The sequence below is a fragment of the Gouania willdenowi genome, chromosome 9, assembly GCF_900634775.1.
Source record: "Gouania willdenowi chromosome 9, fGouWil2.1, whole genome shotgun sequence".
NCBI lineage: Eukaryota > Metazoa > Chordata > Actinopteri > Blenniiformes > Gobiesocidae > Gouania > Gouania willdenowi.
The window spans coordinates 31,480,939-31,497,520 of record NC_041052.1 but is presented as its reverse complement, the minus strand read 5'-3'; the positions used below and the strand labels follow the sequence as shown (position 1 = coordinate 31,497,520).

The 16,582-nt window shown below is 41.2% G+C and overlaps 1 protein-coding gene across 4 annotated transcripts in view; it reads left to right on the top strand.

Annotated features, from left to right (window-relative positions):
• pip5kl1 (phosphatidylinositol-4-phosphate 5-kinase-like 1) overlaps window positions 1-16,582 on the top strand; it is a 36,650-nt gene that overhangs the window by 7,649 nt on the left and 12,419 nt on the right. The window contains exons 1-5 of one of the 4 annotated variants that reach the window (XM_028458597.1): window positions 2,765-2,933; window positions 3,811-3,990; window positions 5,131-5,181; window positions 6,147-6,301; window positions 9,132-9,256. In XM_028458597.1, the coding sequence (XP_028314398.1) occupies window positions 2,787-2,933; window positions 3,811-3,990; window positions 5,131-5,181; window positions 6,147-6,301; window positions 9,132-9,256 (658 nt within the window). In that variant the 5' untranslated portion in view covers window positions 2,765-2,786. Of the gene's footprint in view, window positions 1-2,764; window positions 2,934-3,810; window positions 3,991-5,130; window positions 5,182-6,146; window positions 6,302-9,131; window positions 9,257-16,582 lie in introns of those variants that run through there. The other 3 variants (XM_028458598.1, XM_028458599.1, XM_028458600.1) reach the window with 3 other exon arrangements.

Below are 16,582 nucleotides of genomic sequence, written 5' to 3'. Positions count from 1 at the left end.
CTTTGGACTTAACCGCGCTACAACAACTACTACTATTAGTATTACTATTACTACTACTACTTCTACTACTACTACTCCTACTACTACTACTATAACTACAACTCCAGCAATGTTCTTGGAGGTGTTAGTACGACAACAAAAATCATAAATATGTCTAAGTTTATATCTCAATAGTACATTTCTGTCTAAACAAATCAATAATAATGCATTGATAGTATAAAATTCATGGTAAATGGTCGTCATCTTGTGGAAACTGACTGAGCATGCGCAACCACATAAAAACATGCTATGGGAACAGAGGCAGAGCAGCCGTGTGCTTTTGGGAGGGGGCGTGGCCTCCTCCTGCCTTACAGCAGAGTGAGATGGCAGCCGTTCCAGGAAATAGCGCTGTTTAGTAATTTCGGCTATGATATGCACAAAATGCGTATACGGAAGGTGAGGGTATTACCAGTGGCTGTGACTTGCATTAAAACAGTTCAAACAGATATTCACAACCATTGCTAGGTTATGCACACACAATAAAATGAGAATATACACAACAATAACACAATTACACATAATGACTCCAAAAACATACAAAATGACTCCAAAAACATACAAAATGACTCCAAAAACATACAAAATGACTCCAAAACATACAATATACACAAAATAAGTAATTATTTACAAAACAACAACAAAGGTTACACAAAATGAAAGTAAAATCTACACAATGTAATGAAAAATACACAAATTGACCCCCCCCCCCAAAAAAAAAAACGTACAAAATGGCAAAAACAACAAAATATATACCAAATAAAAGTTAAATATACATAATGATAACAAAACTACTTAAAATGACTTCAAAAACAAAACAACAACATAAAAATACATATGGACAATACAAAAAAAAAAATTATAATTAACAATAATTAAAAAAGATAAATACTCCAGAAAGATACAACACAACAAAAATATATACATAACTACAAAAAAATAATACATAAAGAACCTCATTCGATTCGATTACAATTCAGGAGGTTGGTACGATTTGATTAATCACGATTATTACAATATTAACGATTATCACGATTTTTGATGATCTTTTTTTGTTTTCCTCACTTTGTGGCTACTTCATACTTTTAAACAAGGTATATGTGTCAGTATTCATTAATTAAAGTAACCAAACAAATGTATCACTCTTATCTTTATTTATATCAAATCCAACAGTAATCATATTACAAAAGAAATAAATATATTTAAAATAACAATTAAATATTAGCTTTTTCAGCTAATTCAGTCTGTACCAACACAAAAGGCAGCATTTTCAGTAAAAATAGAAAGTAAACTTCCAAACAAAACCAAATATTTTGCTATACACAATCAAAGCAGCTTTAAAAACATATAAAACCTACCACATCAGCTCTCATAACACTAGTGGAATTTGGGTTTTTAAATAAAAGGTGGATGAATAATGCAACACAATGAATTATGAAATCATGTCATGGCATGTAAGTGCAGAGGCAAATGTGCAGCTACTCATCATCCATGCTGCTTTCAAGTTATTGTGTAATAAAAGGAGCTGGTCAATTACATTTTCAGTTGCAATTACGTCTTCAATTATCCATGTTCAATTACAATTAAATTACGATTACGTTGACCAGCATTTTTTAAAATTACAATAAAATTACAATTATTTTTACCACCAGAAAGTCAATTACAATTAAGCTCTCAATTACTAAAACAATTATCTGTCATCTAATTTGTTTCTCATCTGTGGGTTACCTTGGTAGGCTTAAATCGAGGCTATACCCCTTGATTCATTCTTTTTTAAATGGTAAAATTATCTTCATAACCTAGTTCATAACAGCCAATGCAAGGCCTGGTTTGAAGAGACACTTGTTGGTTGCACATGTATTTTGTAGACAGGGACAAGGCTGGCCTAGAGCAGTGAGTGCTATGTGATATGTGTAAGCCTTATTGAATTTCATAGGATTCAATAATAAAATCATAGTATACTGCTCTCGATTCTATCAAACGCTACCTTTTAATCTGGATGAGTGAATCTCACGCTCAATAACTGTAGCCTTTAGAGTTAGCTGCCGCCATTACCACACTTACCTGGTCCGTTCCTTTAAGTGTCCGGATGGCCTTGCGCAACTTTCACTTTCGTTCCGCGAGGAGCGGATGTGTTCCTGTCATTTAGTTATTATGAAAAACAATCGATTTTGAACATTTATGAGTCCTTCATCAAATCGTCACATGTGGAATCGTAATTGATCTAATAATCAATGTATTGGCAGACTTTTAATAAACATACAAAGGGCGTTGGGTTGGGTTAATTGACATTATCCAAACTTCCATAACTTCTTCAAATATTTTTTGATTTATGTGTGTGTAACACCAGTGGAAAAATTAGAATCCACACTTTCACAATCTGTAAATAACTCGAAATGCCCCCTGGTGGACTTGTTCCTGGTTTTCTCATGGTGCTTCACATATACTTGGGTTAAGCTCAGCAAGTAGCGGCGTTAGCTTAGCATGGTCAACATGTTTCTGCTAAAGCATTGTTAGAAAGTGAAAAATTACTATTAAAAATGTAAAAAGTGCATTTTGTTTGTTTAAACATAAGATGATATGAGATTTGAATAACTCAGTATGGATAAGTCACCGTTGATAAGGTCATGAATGTTTGTCATGGGTTAACTGGAGTAATGAGGACCAGTTAAACCGCCGCTGCTCTCCCCACACACCTTTGCATCAGACACACCCCGCTGAGCTCGTCTAACTGGCCTGGTATTCAGTGAATGCAACAAAAGCAGGGAGCGCGCACGCACACACATACACACACACACACACAAAAACGTCACATACACTCTGTGGGCGAACTGCTCTACTACGCTTCACTGTCAAGTCCAGACAAGGAGAAGATAGCTGAGGTGAGTCTTCCTGAGGTAAGACCATCAGGCTGTTTTTTGTGTGTGAGAATAAGTGTTTTGTGATGTTTTTCATTCACACTCTGAAACACAAACAGTCTCACACTGTGAATACCTCCGGCCTCTGGCTTAGTCGGGAATTTGCTTTCAGATTCCACGTGAGTGAATTAGTATCACAGCTGCGATGAATAGTTGGATTTGTGTTGCTTCTGCTGCCTTCTTAACTTAACAGCATTTCCATCAGCTGAAGGCTTTTTTCTCTTTTATAAAGTTGGTTCTTTTGGATTCTGTGGACCTTTATTCCAAATGTGTTAAAAGAACTGAAAATAATGGATGAAATCTTTGTTATTTTACATGTGATCTGCAGTGTAATGGATGTAATGGTGCTGAGATGATTTAGTGAGTTTGATGGGAGTAGGTGAAGCTCTTATTTGATCTGCTTTTACCAGTTTGGAATATGGGGACAGTACATGTACACACACACACACACTTGTCTGTAGGAGTTCATGTCAGAACGGAAACCAAGCATGAAGTCCAAGTCCAGAGAGCGGACCGTGTGAAATATGAAGGATACAAAGATGGGGTTTTTCACATCTGAGACCTGGAAAAGAACTATCCTTCCATCTGTCTGAGTAAGAAGAAAAGCCCAATGCTGAGAAGGTCAGAGAAGCTAATGCACAAAAGTAGGAAACAGAGCTTCATATCTGGGGAAGAAGAATCACTGACATTAGCTGGACATCATCATCTCTATTGTGAAGCATGGTGGTGGCAGCGTCCTGCTTCAGGGATGTTTTTGAGAGACATATGGAGCCCGGTCTTCAATCACATCCAACATCTCTAGAACCTTGAACACACCTCGTGTGTCACCGCTAACAAAATGTTCTTTGTTGTGCAGATGGAGGAAGAGATAACCTCGCCGACCAATAGGAGGCGCCGCTGGTGGCACCTGAGGCAGCGCTGGAAGATGCTGGGCGTGTTTGAAATCAACCCGGAGCACGAGTTCTTCTACCTGACATCGGTGATCAAAGAAGGCATGCAGGCGGCCATTCAGTCCTCCATGGACTCTCCCATCCAGGTACACTTCATCACGTTTGTCTGTTTCCATAGCAACGATGTTGGTCCTTCAGTGAAACGGGACTCTTTTAATTGGTCCAGAGCAGGGCCCTCGGGTCTAATTTGGTGCGATCCCCGAAGTAAACACACAAACTGACTCCTAAAACATACGAGACAACTACAGAAATACATACACAAAAAAAACAGAAAAATAACTAAACAACATGCAAAATACACAAAAATGGCACAGAAACCAACACAAATTGACTCCAAAAACACACAAAAGCAGAAAAAACACACACTGAAAATCCACAGAATGAAGGAAAAATATACAAAACAGAATCAGAATTATTTAATAAATTATAAACAAAAAACTACACAATTTGACTCAAAATCACAAGATGGCTACAAAAACAACAGATAACACACAACCACAAAATCACACAAAATGAGAAAAAAATATACAAAATGACAACCATGACAACTAACTACAAAAATACACAGAAAAATAAACAAAACAACATGCAAAATACACAAAATATCACAAAAACCAACACAAATTGACTCCAAAAACAGAGGAAAAAAACACACATACCGTAGTATGACGGAAAAATATACAAAATGGAATCAGAAATATTTGAAAAATAATACACAAATAAATGACACACGACTCAAAAACACACAAGATGATTACAAAAATACACAAAAACCACTGATAAACACACAAAACAACCACAAAATGAGAAAAATTATACAAAATGACAACCAAAATACACAAAATGACAATCAAAATACACAAAATGACAACCAAAATACACAAAATGACAACTGAAATATATAAGATGATTACGAAAGCAGATTGAAGAAAAAAAAACACACCAAAAAACTACACAAATTGACTCCAAAAACACACAAAATTAGAGAAAAATGTAAAAAATGACTCCAAAAACACACAAATGAACTATGAAGATACACAAAAATAAGAGAAAAAAGACACAACATGACGACAAAAGCCTTTGTTGTGTTTCCTGTGTTAATTCATTATTCTGAATACTGACATGAAAGTTTGGCCCTCAGATCAGATAATGTGTGTGATTACAGTTGCCGCCTTAGCTGTATGTCATTATGAAAGCTGCTGATGTTCTTTTGTGCTTCGCTGCAGGAGACGCTCACTGAAGAACATTTCAAAGCTGAGGAAACCCAAACCCACACGGTGAGTCCTCTGACACCTGCTGTGAGTCCTGGGTACGTAGCAGTAGCCCACACAGTCACACTGGGCTCATTCTGAGACATTCTGGGGTGGATTCATTCAAGACTTAGTGGTATTAAAATGTGTGCAAACATCACTCCATGTGCTAATAAGGGGTACAAACTCCAGGGAATCAGGACTGCGCGTGTTCTGTGCTTCACAATGCGCCCGCAATTCATTTAGCGTGTTTCCCTTGTAAAGTAGACAGATCTCACAGGGGAAGCACAAAAATGGGAGGGGGAAATGCAAATAGATTAATGCAGTGGGTGCAAACCAAATCATCAAATCTGGAACAGTTTGCACCAAAAATAGTATGACTGACATTCAGGTGCAAACTCACACACAGATCATCGCTGCAGTGAATGTTGACACAAAACACAGAGATGGGGAAATACTGCTCCAGTTAATCTTATAACTGCAGGATTACTATTGCAACAACACATCATCAGTAGGGTAAAACTAATCTTATACTTAGTATAAGAAAATAATTTAAATAAAACAATAGTCAATATCAGCAGCCATTGAATAAGAAAATGCAGAGTAAAGTGTGTGTGAAAACAAAAATAAATAAATATAAAAATACACAAGAATAAGTGGGTAAAAATAAAACAAAGGATATCCATTACAACAATGGACAATGTTTATAATAACAAAGAAAGTTCATTTTTTAAGGCAAGCCATGATGCTGGAATTTTGCTATGCAGCATTTATGTATATACTGTAGAATATGGCTATAATGATAATATTATTTACCAGAAATAGATTTTTTTTTGGTTTTCCATGAAAATTCCAATCTGTATAGTTCAGAAGGAGAAAAAGTCTATGTTAACAGACTCACTCTGCAATCATGCTAACTGGTTTTTAGCTGATTCTTTACACGTTGAGGGTTGTGATGCGTTCAGGGTCTTACGTGGACTCTCCCTTTGCAGGGCTTTGAGATGCAAACCTTTGCAGCGCCGGTCTTCTCCAAAGTGAGGCGTTCACTGGACATGAGCGAGGCTGAGTACATGAGCTCAATCTGCTCGGTCGGCTGCTACCTGCAGTTTGTCAGCAACTCCAAGAGCAGAGCGGACTTCTTTGTCACGTGAGTGTGTGTCTGTGTCTGTGTGTGTGTGTTTGTGTTTGTGTGTGTGCGCGTGGGCGTGTGCGCGAGTGTGTGAACTTTATTGACCGAGCCATGTCAACAAAGACTTTTATTGACTCTGATGTGTTTTAGGATTGTTTGTACTTCTTCTGCGTCTGTGTATTTAAGCATGTTGACTCTGTAGTGCTGGAAAGAGCTTTTTTGAAATAAAATGAGGTGAAACTCATCAAAATATGTGAAAGAACTTTAAAAAACAAAAGGTTAAGCTTTGTGTTTGAACCATTGTCCAAGTATCCGTGGTAGCTGCTACATGTTTAGCATTGAGGTGGTAGCTGAGGCTAGAAGAGCTCCAGTGATTAAAACAGAGTAAAAACTCTGTGACTGCAGGAAGCAACAGTTCCAACTCTGTGGTTTGGTAGTAGTCAATGAAGCAGAAAAGAAGAGCTCTCCTAAGGGACCTTTACTCTCCCTTAAACAGTGCACTGACACGCTCTGGTGGCTGAAGTGAAAGAGTAATCACAGACTGTTGAAGACAGACAAACCCTGAGGATAGAAGTTATTTTGGGTGGGAGCCCTCATAACTGTTTTTATCCTATGTCGGTAAACAAAAGAGGGTTACATCGACATTATTAACTTTGAGATGTTTACAGGCTGTGGGGCCGAGTGACATCATCAATCATGTGATTTCAAGATGGAACAAAGGCTCTAAAACTATAAAGTAGTCCCATTTTTAGGAGGCAATTAAATAAATATGGTCCAAAATAATGTGTTTTGTTCGACATAGATCTTCTAAAAAGGATATTTCAATGATTATAGGCCAAACTTGTAAAAACAGTGGAGGATCCCTTTAAGAAGGGTTCATGTACATTACATATTAAATACTCTACATCCAATACATTGAAATCATGTCCTAATCGCTACAGTCTCAGATGATATGTTTCACTATCAGTGGTTTGATACATGAGTTAGCATGACATGAACACACATCAACACACCGCGGCTGTCATATCCGGCGCCATCATGTTTAGATGAGAAGTGGGGCAAGAACACAAGGACAGAGAGGGGATGAGGGAAAAAGGCAGGTTTTATTCTGAATTCCCTACTGGGGAGAGCAGTTTAACACAAGGGGGAAAAAACAACTCAACAGAAGACATAAAAAAACACAGTCACAGAACCATATCACGTGGGCAGGTGGGGGTGGGTGGTGGGTCCCGGGGAGGGATGTAGGAGGCGGTGGCAGGGCGGAGAGGATTTCCAGCTATTTTGGGGCGCGGCATGCAACCTTTGACGCTTCTCGACAACTTTCAGCAGCTCGGAGGGGAGGGGGGTAGATGGAGGGACGGTGAAGGCATAAACAAAATAACCCTTGCTTCCCTCTGATACAGTCAGATGAGGGGGGGACAGAGCGTCAGATCTGCAGATTTTTCCATGGTAAAAATAGAGTCAAAACCTTGAGCTGGCGTGTGAGGGGACCAATGGTGATGAGACAATTTGTTTTCGTTTCAGGCTGGCACTGTTTCAGTATCCTTGAAGTCTTTGGTCTCAGCAGTATTCCAATAATGTGGCATCAAACGTCAGCCGAGCATTTAGCTTCTCCAAGATCGATTCATTTTCACTTAAATGCTCCAAAGTAGCCTCCTGCTTACTTTTGAGTTTGTTCCTCGTATGAGTCTGATTGTTGACTGATTGCTCTGCCCCATCATTCAGAAACGACTGACATCCTTCCAAAACAGCTGCCAACGTAACACAGACTTTGCGGTAGATCAGAAAACTGCCAGCTCCAATCTACAGTATGCCTGCTACCATAAATCCAATCATGTAGATGTCCTCCACGTCTTCAACGGAAAGCATGGACAGACACACGACCTTCCACTTGTTCCAGGAATCCATCGTGTACCGGCCGTACACATTCTGTCTGGACACGCGGGATCACCCCGGCCCGCTCTCCTGGTTGAAAAAATGTGGTCGATAGTATTAAGAGACCAATTGATCAATTCCATGATTTCGGTTTTTGGATAAATCCAGAGAGAGTCTCCTGTAGATCTACACAACAGAGACAGCAGACAACACAAAATAGGGAGAGATAAGAAGGAGAGTGGGAGCAGAGAAGAATATGGATTGAACCTGAACATAGAGCAGCTCTATTCCTCCTGTCTGAATATTTTACACTCCACATTATTCCTCACTTCACTTGTGAAAGGTAATTCCACAGGATCTACTTTCTACATTCCAATCACAGAGCACTGATGGGGAAGGGGTGGAGCTTAGTGGAGGTGCAACTTTCAAATCTTGCTAACTCTCTAACATCGCAGCCTTTACCTTTAGGTTCCACTGCGATGTCACACAGTGAGCTCAGCTATTGTTAACTAGTCAGTACTCAACGGCAGCAGTGTGGCTGCAGTCTGGTTCGCTCTCTCTCTGTCATTTTGTGTATGTGTTTTTTTTTTTCAGTTGCTGGTTTGTGGGTTTTTCCAGTTGTTTTGTGTCTTTTTGTGTGCTCTGTTGTTGTTGTGTATGTGGTCTTAATTTAAAAAAATTTCTGTGTGTTTTATTGTGTCATGTTTGTGCTTTTCTTGTAGTTTTGTGTGTTTTTGGTGTTTCCACTAACACTTGAGTTTTTCCTTGTGCTTTATTGCTACATCACAGAGTGTCTCAGAACGAGCAAACTAGTCACTACTCAGTGGCAGTGTGGTGTCTGTGTCTGGTCAGCGTGCGTTTCATACCTTTGTAATCTGGTATGAGGTGGCAGAAGATTTGGTGAGATTTGTGAGAGGAAAATAAGAACAAAATGAAGCAGTCGTCGTTGTTGTTGTTGTCGTTGTTGTTGTAGGAATGACCGTAGGTTCTTCCTGAAGACTCAGAGTGAGCGTGAAGTGAGGTTCCTGCTGACCAACCTGCACAGATACATTGAGCACCTGGAGAAGTACCCTCACTCTCTTCTGGTCCGCTTCCTAGGTAAGAGCTTTAGAAGTGCTTAAAAATCATATAGGACATGTACTACGAAGCTGGATTTAAAATTGGAATAAAAGTGCTCGGTTTGGACCAGGCGTGGTATCAACGGAAAGGTACTCCTGAGTCTGAATTAGAGCTGGGCGATATATCGAATATACTCGATATATCGCAGCTTGTAGTCTGTGCGGTGTTGAAAATGACCATACCGTTAAACTCGCGGACTTTTTTTTTTTTTTTTTTTTTTTTTGAAATGTCATTGTAACCCACGTCATAAAGAAATGTATTATATTTATATTATTTAATTATATTATATTTAGCAGAAGTAAATTTATTATAACATCTACTCTTCAGTTATTTATATAGAATATTATTTCACCGCACTAATAGACTGCACTGACGTCACTCATCCACACGCACACACGCCAGCCAATCACAGACCAGTATCCTAGTATAAACAGGAAGCATGAGATACGAGAGGAGAAGGCTTGAATACGGGAAACGATCAAGCAGCAGCTGAAAACGCAGCATATGAACGGTAGCACGCACACCCGGTGCTCAGCAGACAGCACTTTACTAACTGTGCAGACCAGCGGTTGTGCCTTGCACCTGACAAAAGGAGCGATCGGCAGCAGAACGGAGGACTTTGTATAGGCGACTCAGATTGCATCGGCCAGGTTTTTTAAACCCCCCATGGATCTAAAGATGGTGAACTACCCACGGAGATGACGTAGTGGACGGTGAACTGCAGGTCTACCAGAGTGGTAGGACCGCCGCACCGATCCTCTTACCAGGAACGCATGAACTTCAATCCTACCAGGGTGGTAGGATCAACTTTATTTAATTAGGTTCTCTTCCAGTGGACCAACCCAACGAACTTCAGTCCTACCAGGGTGGTAGGACTGACTTCATTTTTCGTTTGAGTGGAACTATTTTTTTTCCCCAGGCTGTGACGCCTTATGAACTGAGCTAAATCCCAGCGGGTTAACTGGAGTCTGTTTTGAGACCACTTTTGTTTATTATTATTTTCTGTAATATAATAAATCCATGGTACTTATTTTCTATAAACAACAAATTGTCTGTCTATTCTCTGCACATCTTAGTAATCATTCCCAACTCACACTTGAACCTAGAAACTAATCTCAGAGAAAAAATTTATTAACCAACAGTAAATGTACAATTGGCTACATCATCTTAATGACAACATGCACAAAAGGGCACTATTTGTTTTAAAATATTGTAGTGGCATTATGTACAAAAAGTGCACTTTAATTTTGTGTTTTGAAATGCCATGTGAGTTGCATCCTGCACTAATGTCTTGTTTTGAAATGTCTCTGTGACAATTTTGCACAGAACGTGCACTTTCTGTTGACAATTTTATGTTTGAGCCACTCACTGTTTAATAAATACAGTTATGTCAACTTTGACTTAGTTGTGATATCCCCTTTTTTGCATGAAAGTTTAAAATTGGCATATATTAATGCAGTATGATCAAGAATGTTTTAATGTAGACATAGAGAATCATCATACTGGTGTGATTTTGTGCATCAAAGTGTTAATTCAAGGGTAATGCAAAATATCGAGATATATATTGTGTATCGTGACATGGCCTAAAAATATCGCGGTATTTATAAAAGGCCATATCGCCCAGCCCTAGTCTGAATATGTACTTGGTTTTTGTATAGTCTTAAATGGGCCAGCTGGAGGCTCCGGAAGGTCGGTGTTTTCCTCCAGCGTAACCTCTTTCAATCTGCTTTGAACACGGAGTATTTTATTTTGAAAATATCCCCTCTATTTCCGGTGTTTTGTGACTTTTGCTCTTGTGTTGTTACTTTTGTTGGTGTGTTGTCACTTTTGTTGGTTGTAACACGTCCTGTGTACAAAGGGCTTGGACAGACTCCAGCACACAATGCAGGTGAGTTTTAAAAGGCTTTATTGCCACTTGACACACACACAAACACTTAGCAGGTGTGATTAATCACAATGCGCTACACCTGTGATTAATCAGCAACAGTCCCATCCCTGAATCATATGTCACACATGACCCTTCTCCACCATGCTAACCACCCACCACATACCCCTACCGCCCGACTGAGGCCAAGGCATCATCCAGCCAATCCAAAGCCTGCCTTAACACACCCAACACAGTTTCCACGCGACGGACATGGTCCTCCCAGGTGTTACTGTGGATGATTACATCATCCAGGTATGCCGCCGCATAGGCAGTGTGCAGGCGCAGCACTCAGTCTATCAGGCATTGAAAAGTGGCGAACAACCCAAACGGAAGCGTGACGAATTGGTTCTTTTTGGCTACAAGAACGTTCGGGCTACTTCATGCACTGTGAGACTCTTCGATTACTCTCATCTCCAACATGGCCGCCAATTCATTCTTAACTATTTTTCGTTTGTGTTCAGGTAACCTATAGAACCAAGAACATATTGTTACCCCAGGGTGTGTCTCTATTTTATGCTCAATGAGAGCTCGGACAGGAGAACACATCTGCAAACTCTGCCTGTAATCTCTGCACATCTGTTTTCTTAGGTGGTGAGAGATGGTTAATAAGGGGCAGTGAGGCAGGATTAGCATTTTTTGGATACCGCTGGTCCCAACTCATCTTTCTCTTTAATTGTCGACACAAGAGAAACGGGCACAGCCTCACGCCATAATTTCAGGAGGTTGAGGTGGTAGATCTGCCCTTGCCACTTGGCCAGTATTTTAGACCTGAATGTTGGGAGCAATACAAGCACCTTTTCTCCCGGTGCAAACTGCCACAGCTCAGCCCCTCTGTCATACAGAAATTTCTGACGCTGCTGGGCCTGCAGCAAATTTTCACGTGACAGGTGACCCAATGTGTGGAGTTTTGCTCTCAGGTCCAACACGTATTGAATTTAATTTTTACCTGGACTTGGACCGTCCTCCCAGTTTTCTCATAACAGGACGTCCTCCCGAGGAAGTGCAGCTTTTTTTTAGAGCGCCCCTGCTGACTGGCTGCAGTATAGGTCATAAGCCCCTCCTCAATGATTTTTCCAAACCTATATTCTGCTGTGATCATTAGTTTTTATTACCCGACATTGTGTTCAAGTGCTCATTTTTCTGTGAGGTTTATTTTGAATAAGTTATTTGAGGTTGAAAAATGGGATTTGACGTGATGATGATTGCAGCTGATCATTGGGCAGTACACAAAATGGGCGGGGCGTTTTACCAGGGCTCCTCCTGCCGGACCGTACTGAGCAGACTCTGGATCCAAATGACGTCAAATTTCCAAGATGGCAGTGCCTCTAACGCTGTATTTTGGCTTCAAGAACGTTGAGTGGGAACTATGGAGAACGTCACGTCCATCTTTTTTACAGTCTATGGTGTCGCATCTTCTATTCTTTGGAGGAATGCACACGAGTCGGACCGCGTGTCATCACTTTGATACTTTATTTTTACACTTCCCACACGTCACTCGTCTGCGACCCAACACGTGACTCAACACACACTCCATTGGCTGATTCCAACAACAGCTCTAGGTAACGTTCAATATCAACAACTGTAAAACAATTACAACACATCTCCCTTTTTTTTCAAACAAAGACAAAGCATTTTGTTTTCACACATTAAAGAAGATCTTAGTCCTGAAAACGTAAACAAGGTTAGACACTTATTATACTTATCATCCAAACCTTATAACTGGATCTCACAAGCATACATTATTCAAACTTCACATCCTTCAACTTTTGAACAAACAATTTACTCAAGAACAAAACAGTTGCATATTTTTTTTTCTTCTCCCTTCAACCTTTTGAGGTTCACAGGTTAAGCCTGGTAGGTCTTACTACAGCTCTCCCACATCTTGTTGTGAGAGATGGGGTGTTTCCAGGTGAAACCTGAACTGGCGATTCCCCAGCAGGTATCACCAGCGGTTCATCTGGCTGTGGATCTGGGACCAGTTGCTGTGGGGCACTTTTGTCCTGCAGAGGTATGAGATGCACTCTGTTCCGCCTCACAGTCCCTTGAGGTAGACCAACGAGATAGGATCTCGGAGTGGGGTGGTTCTGAATCACGGTACCAGACGCTTTTACATCAGTGACCCAAACACTGTCCTCCAGACATGCTCTGCACTTAAGAACCATCTCAGAAATTTGCTGACTGAGTCCAGGCCACCATACACTTTGTCGAGCTTGTGCCTTGCATTTACCAATCCCATGGTGTCCTTCGTGGATTTTAACAAGGACATCATTGTGTCTCTCAGCATCCTCGCTCGGTGCCGCCTGTTGTAGTTCACAGCGTCTGATATCCTCTTCTCCCTTTCGTTTCTAGCCACCACACAGTTGTCGGGCAGTGCCGGGTTCAGCTGAGTAGAAAGTACTGGTACAGTAGTGCGTAAACGTCTACCCATCAGGAGTTGAGCCGGGCTGAAATCATTTCGAAGAGGTGTAGCTCTATATGCGAGTAGTGCTTGGTACGGATCCGATGCTTTTTCAGGATATTCTTTACAATCTGTACAGCTCTTTCTGCCTCCCCATTGCTCTGTGGAAACCTCTGGCTGCTTGTAACATGTTGAAATCCATACGAAGGTGCAAAAGAAGTAAACGCTTGCCCAGAAATCTGCGGTCCATTGTCAGACATCATGACCTCTGGGATGCTATGTCGGGCAAAGATGGATTTCAGGTGAGTAATGACAATTTGGGTGACATAAAGGAGCTATCTCGATGAACCTGGAAAAATAATCCACAACCAAAAGATATGTTTTCCCCTGAAGTTCAAAGAGATCTGTGGCCAATTTTTGCCACGTTATTTCTGGACATTCTGAAGGTAAGAGAGGTTCTTTTTGATTTTGACATTCCTCCAGACATGCTCTGCACATTAGAACCATCTCAGAAATTTGCTGACTGAGTCCAGGCCACCATACACTGTGTTGAGCTCATGCCTTGCATTTAACAATCCCCTGGTGTCCTTCGTGGATTTTAACAAGGACATCATTGCGCATTGATGCTGGGATCACAAGTCGTGTCTTTAAGCAGCAAATCATATTTTACTGTAAGCGTAGCTCGCTCTGCCCAGTAATGCCAGGGACTCCTTTTCCATTTGCGCATAACGCTGTTCAGTTGGAGAGAGTGACCGCGATGCATAGGCTACAGGCCGCCTTCCTCCCCCCTCACTTTGGAGAACAACACCACCTAAGCCATATGATGATGCATCCGCCGAAACCTTAGTGTCTCTGTTAGGATCGTACATGGTCAAAACAGGTGGAGAGGATAGAGCTTCTTTCAGCACTTTAAATGCCCTCTGCTGGTCTGCACCCCACACCCAACAGTTCTTTTTGGTGATGAGATCACTAAGTGCTTTATCCTTTTCTGCCAGTTGAGGAATTAATTTACCAACTTGGTTTACCATACCCAGGAAACTCCTCAATTCACTAACATTTGTAGGCTCCTGCATCTCTGTAATTGCCTCCGTTTTCCTCGGGTCGGGGCTGATGCCAGAGTCAGAGAGGATGTGATCCAGGAAAGCCAATTTATTAGTTGTAACCTCACACTTCTCTACATTCAAGGTGATGCCTGCCTTCTCCAAACAAACATCATGTAGACGTGTGTCATGCTTAGCTTGGTCCTGACCCCATATCAGCAGGTCGTCAATGTGGCACACAACACCCTCAAGCCCCTCAGTAATTTCAGCCATGGTGCGTTGGAAGTGCTCAAGTGCTGAATTTATGCCGAAGGGTAGACGATTAAAATGAAATCGTCCAAAAGGTGTGATAAATGTAGTACATTTTGTAGACTTTCTTGTCAGGGGAACCTGCCAGAACCCCATGTTAGCGTCCAGCTTGCTAAACACCTTTGCCCCCGCTAACATTCCAAGAATCTGTTCGACTGAGGGTAAAATGTATTTCTCTTTATATCATAAGAGTGGTTCACTTCTCCCAGCCCCCTACACAGCTTAGGGTACTCTGACTTCAGAATGTCAAGTGTCATGCTGTTTACTCTCAGGAGCAGGCTCAATGCTGTGATAGCTTGCAACCCTATTAATGGAGTAGTAAGATTTTTTACAACATAGACATTTTCCAAAGTCTTCTTATCTCCATACCTCAGTTGCAGCTTGGCGAAGCCTAACACATCCAGTGGTATCCTTCATGGACCCAGCAACGGTTTCTCTGGTTTTCAGAGAACAGTCTGCCTTTGAGGGAACAAACCGTTAAAAGTGGCCTGTGATATTGCTGTTACGTCTGCCCCAGTGTCCAGTTTAAACATTATTGTCTGGTTCATTATTTTAATATTAGCCGTCCATGCAGTGTTATCATTTGTCACAGCACCCAGGAAATATCCCATTTCCTGTTCTTCTTCTGTTCTTTGAACCGCTTTCACTGTGTGACAAACACGTTGGTAGTGGCCTTTTTTTCCACATGATCTACATTTTGCATCATTCGCAGGACACTCGTATTTGGAATGTGGCGGACCCCCACATTTGTAACACTGAGACCTTTGTGGACTTTTGCATTTGTTATAGAGAGGTGATCTCACTCCCATATGTTTACGCTTGTTATGGAACTTTTCAGGCTGCTGCTTCCCTTTTAAAACTCTGTCCAATGAGCTTGCATCCACCTGCATCAGAGTCGCAGCATCACTCCTCAATATGCTTTGTTGTTTCTTTATTTCTTCTGACTGTCTTGCCATATTTATAGCTTTCTCAAGGTCCAAATCCTTCCCCATTTGCATACGTTCTGAAAGTCTCTTGTCAGCCAGTCCAACGACTATCCTGTCTCGGATCACCTCCTCATGCAATTGTCCATAATTACAATGTTCTGCTAGTGCATGCAGGGCAGTGACAAAGGCATCTACAGTCTCATTTGGCTCTTGTTTCCTCATATTGAAGCGTGCTCTTTCGTAAACAAATTCTTCTTAACTACAAAGAAGTTTTGAAAGCCCTCCTTCACTTTAGCGTATACGTGTTGATCGGCATCGTTTAGCTTCAACCCTCTTAAGACGTCATCTGCTTCGTCTCCCATGCAGTAAATTAAGGTATTTACCTGGTTTTCTTCTGAGCTTGAAGACAGATTGCTTGCTTGCCTGAACCTTTCAAACTTCCGGATCCACTTTGTCCACTCGTTCGGATGGGAGAAGTCGAAGGCCTCCGGTGGTTGGATGCTAAATGCAGCACTGGGTGCGCTAGCCCTCCTGCTAACTCCGACCCGACCCTGCTCGTCCTCACCGTCACTTGCCATAGCTATGCTTTCCCCTCTCTATCTGCGGATGACCGTGATGGAACCTTGGTTTCGGTCATCCCACTTCTGACACCATGTTGTGTCTTCTATTCTTTGGAGGAATGCACACAAGAGTCGGACTGCATGT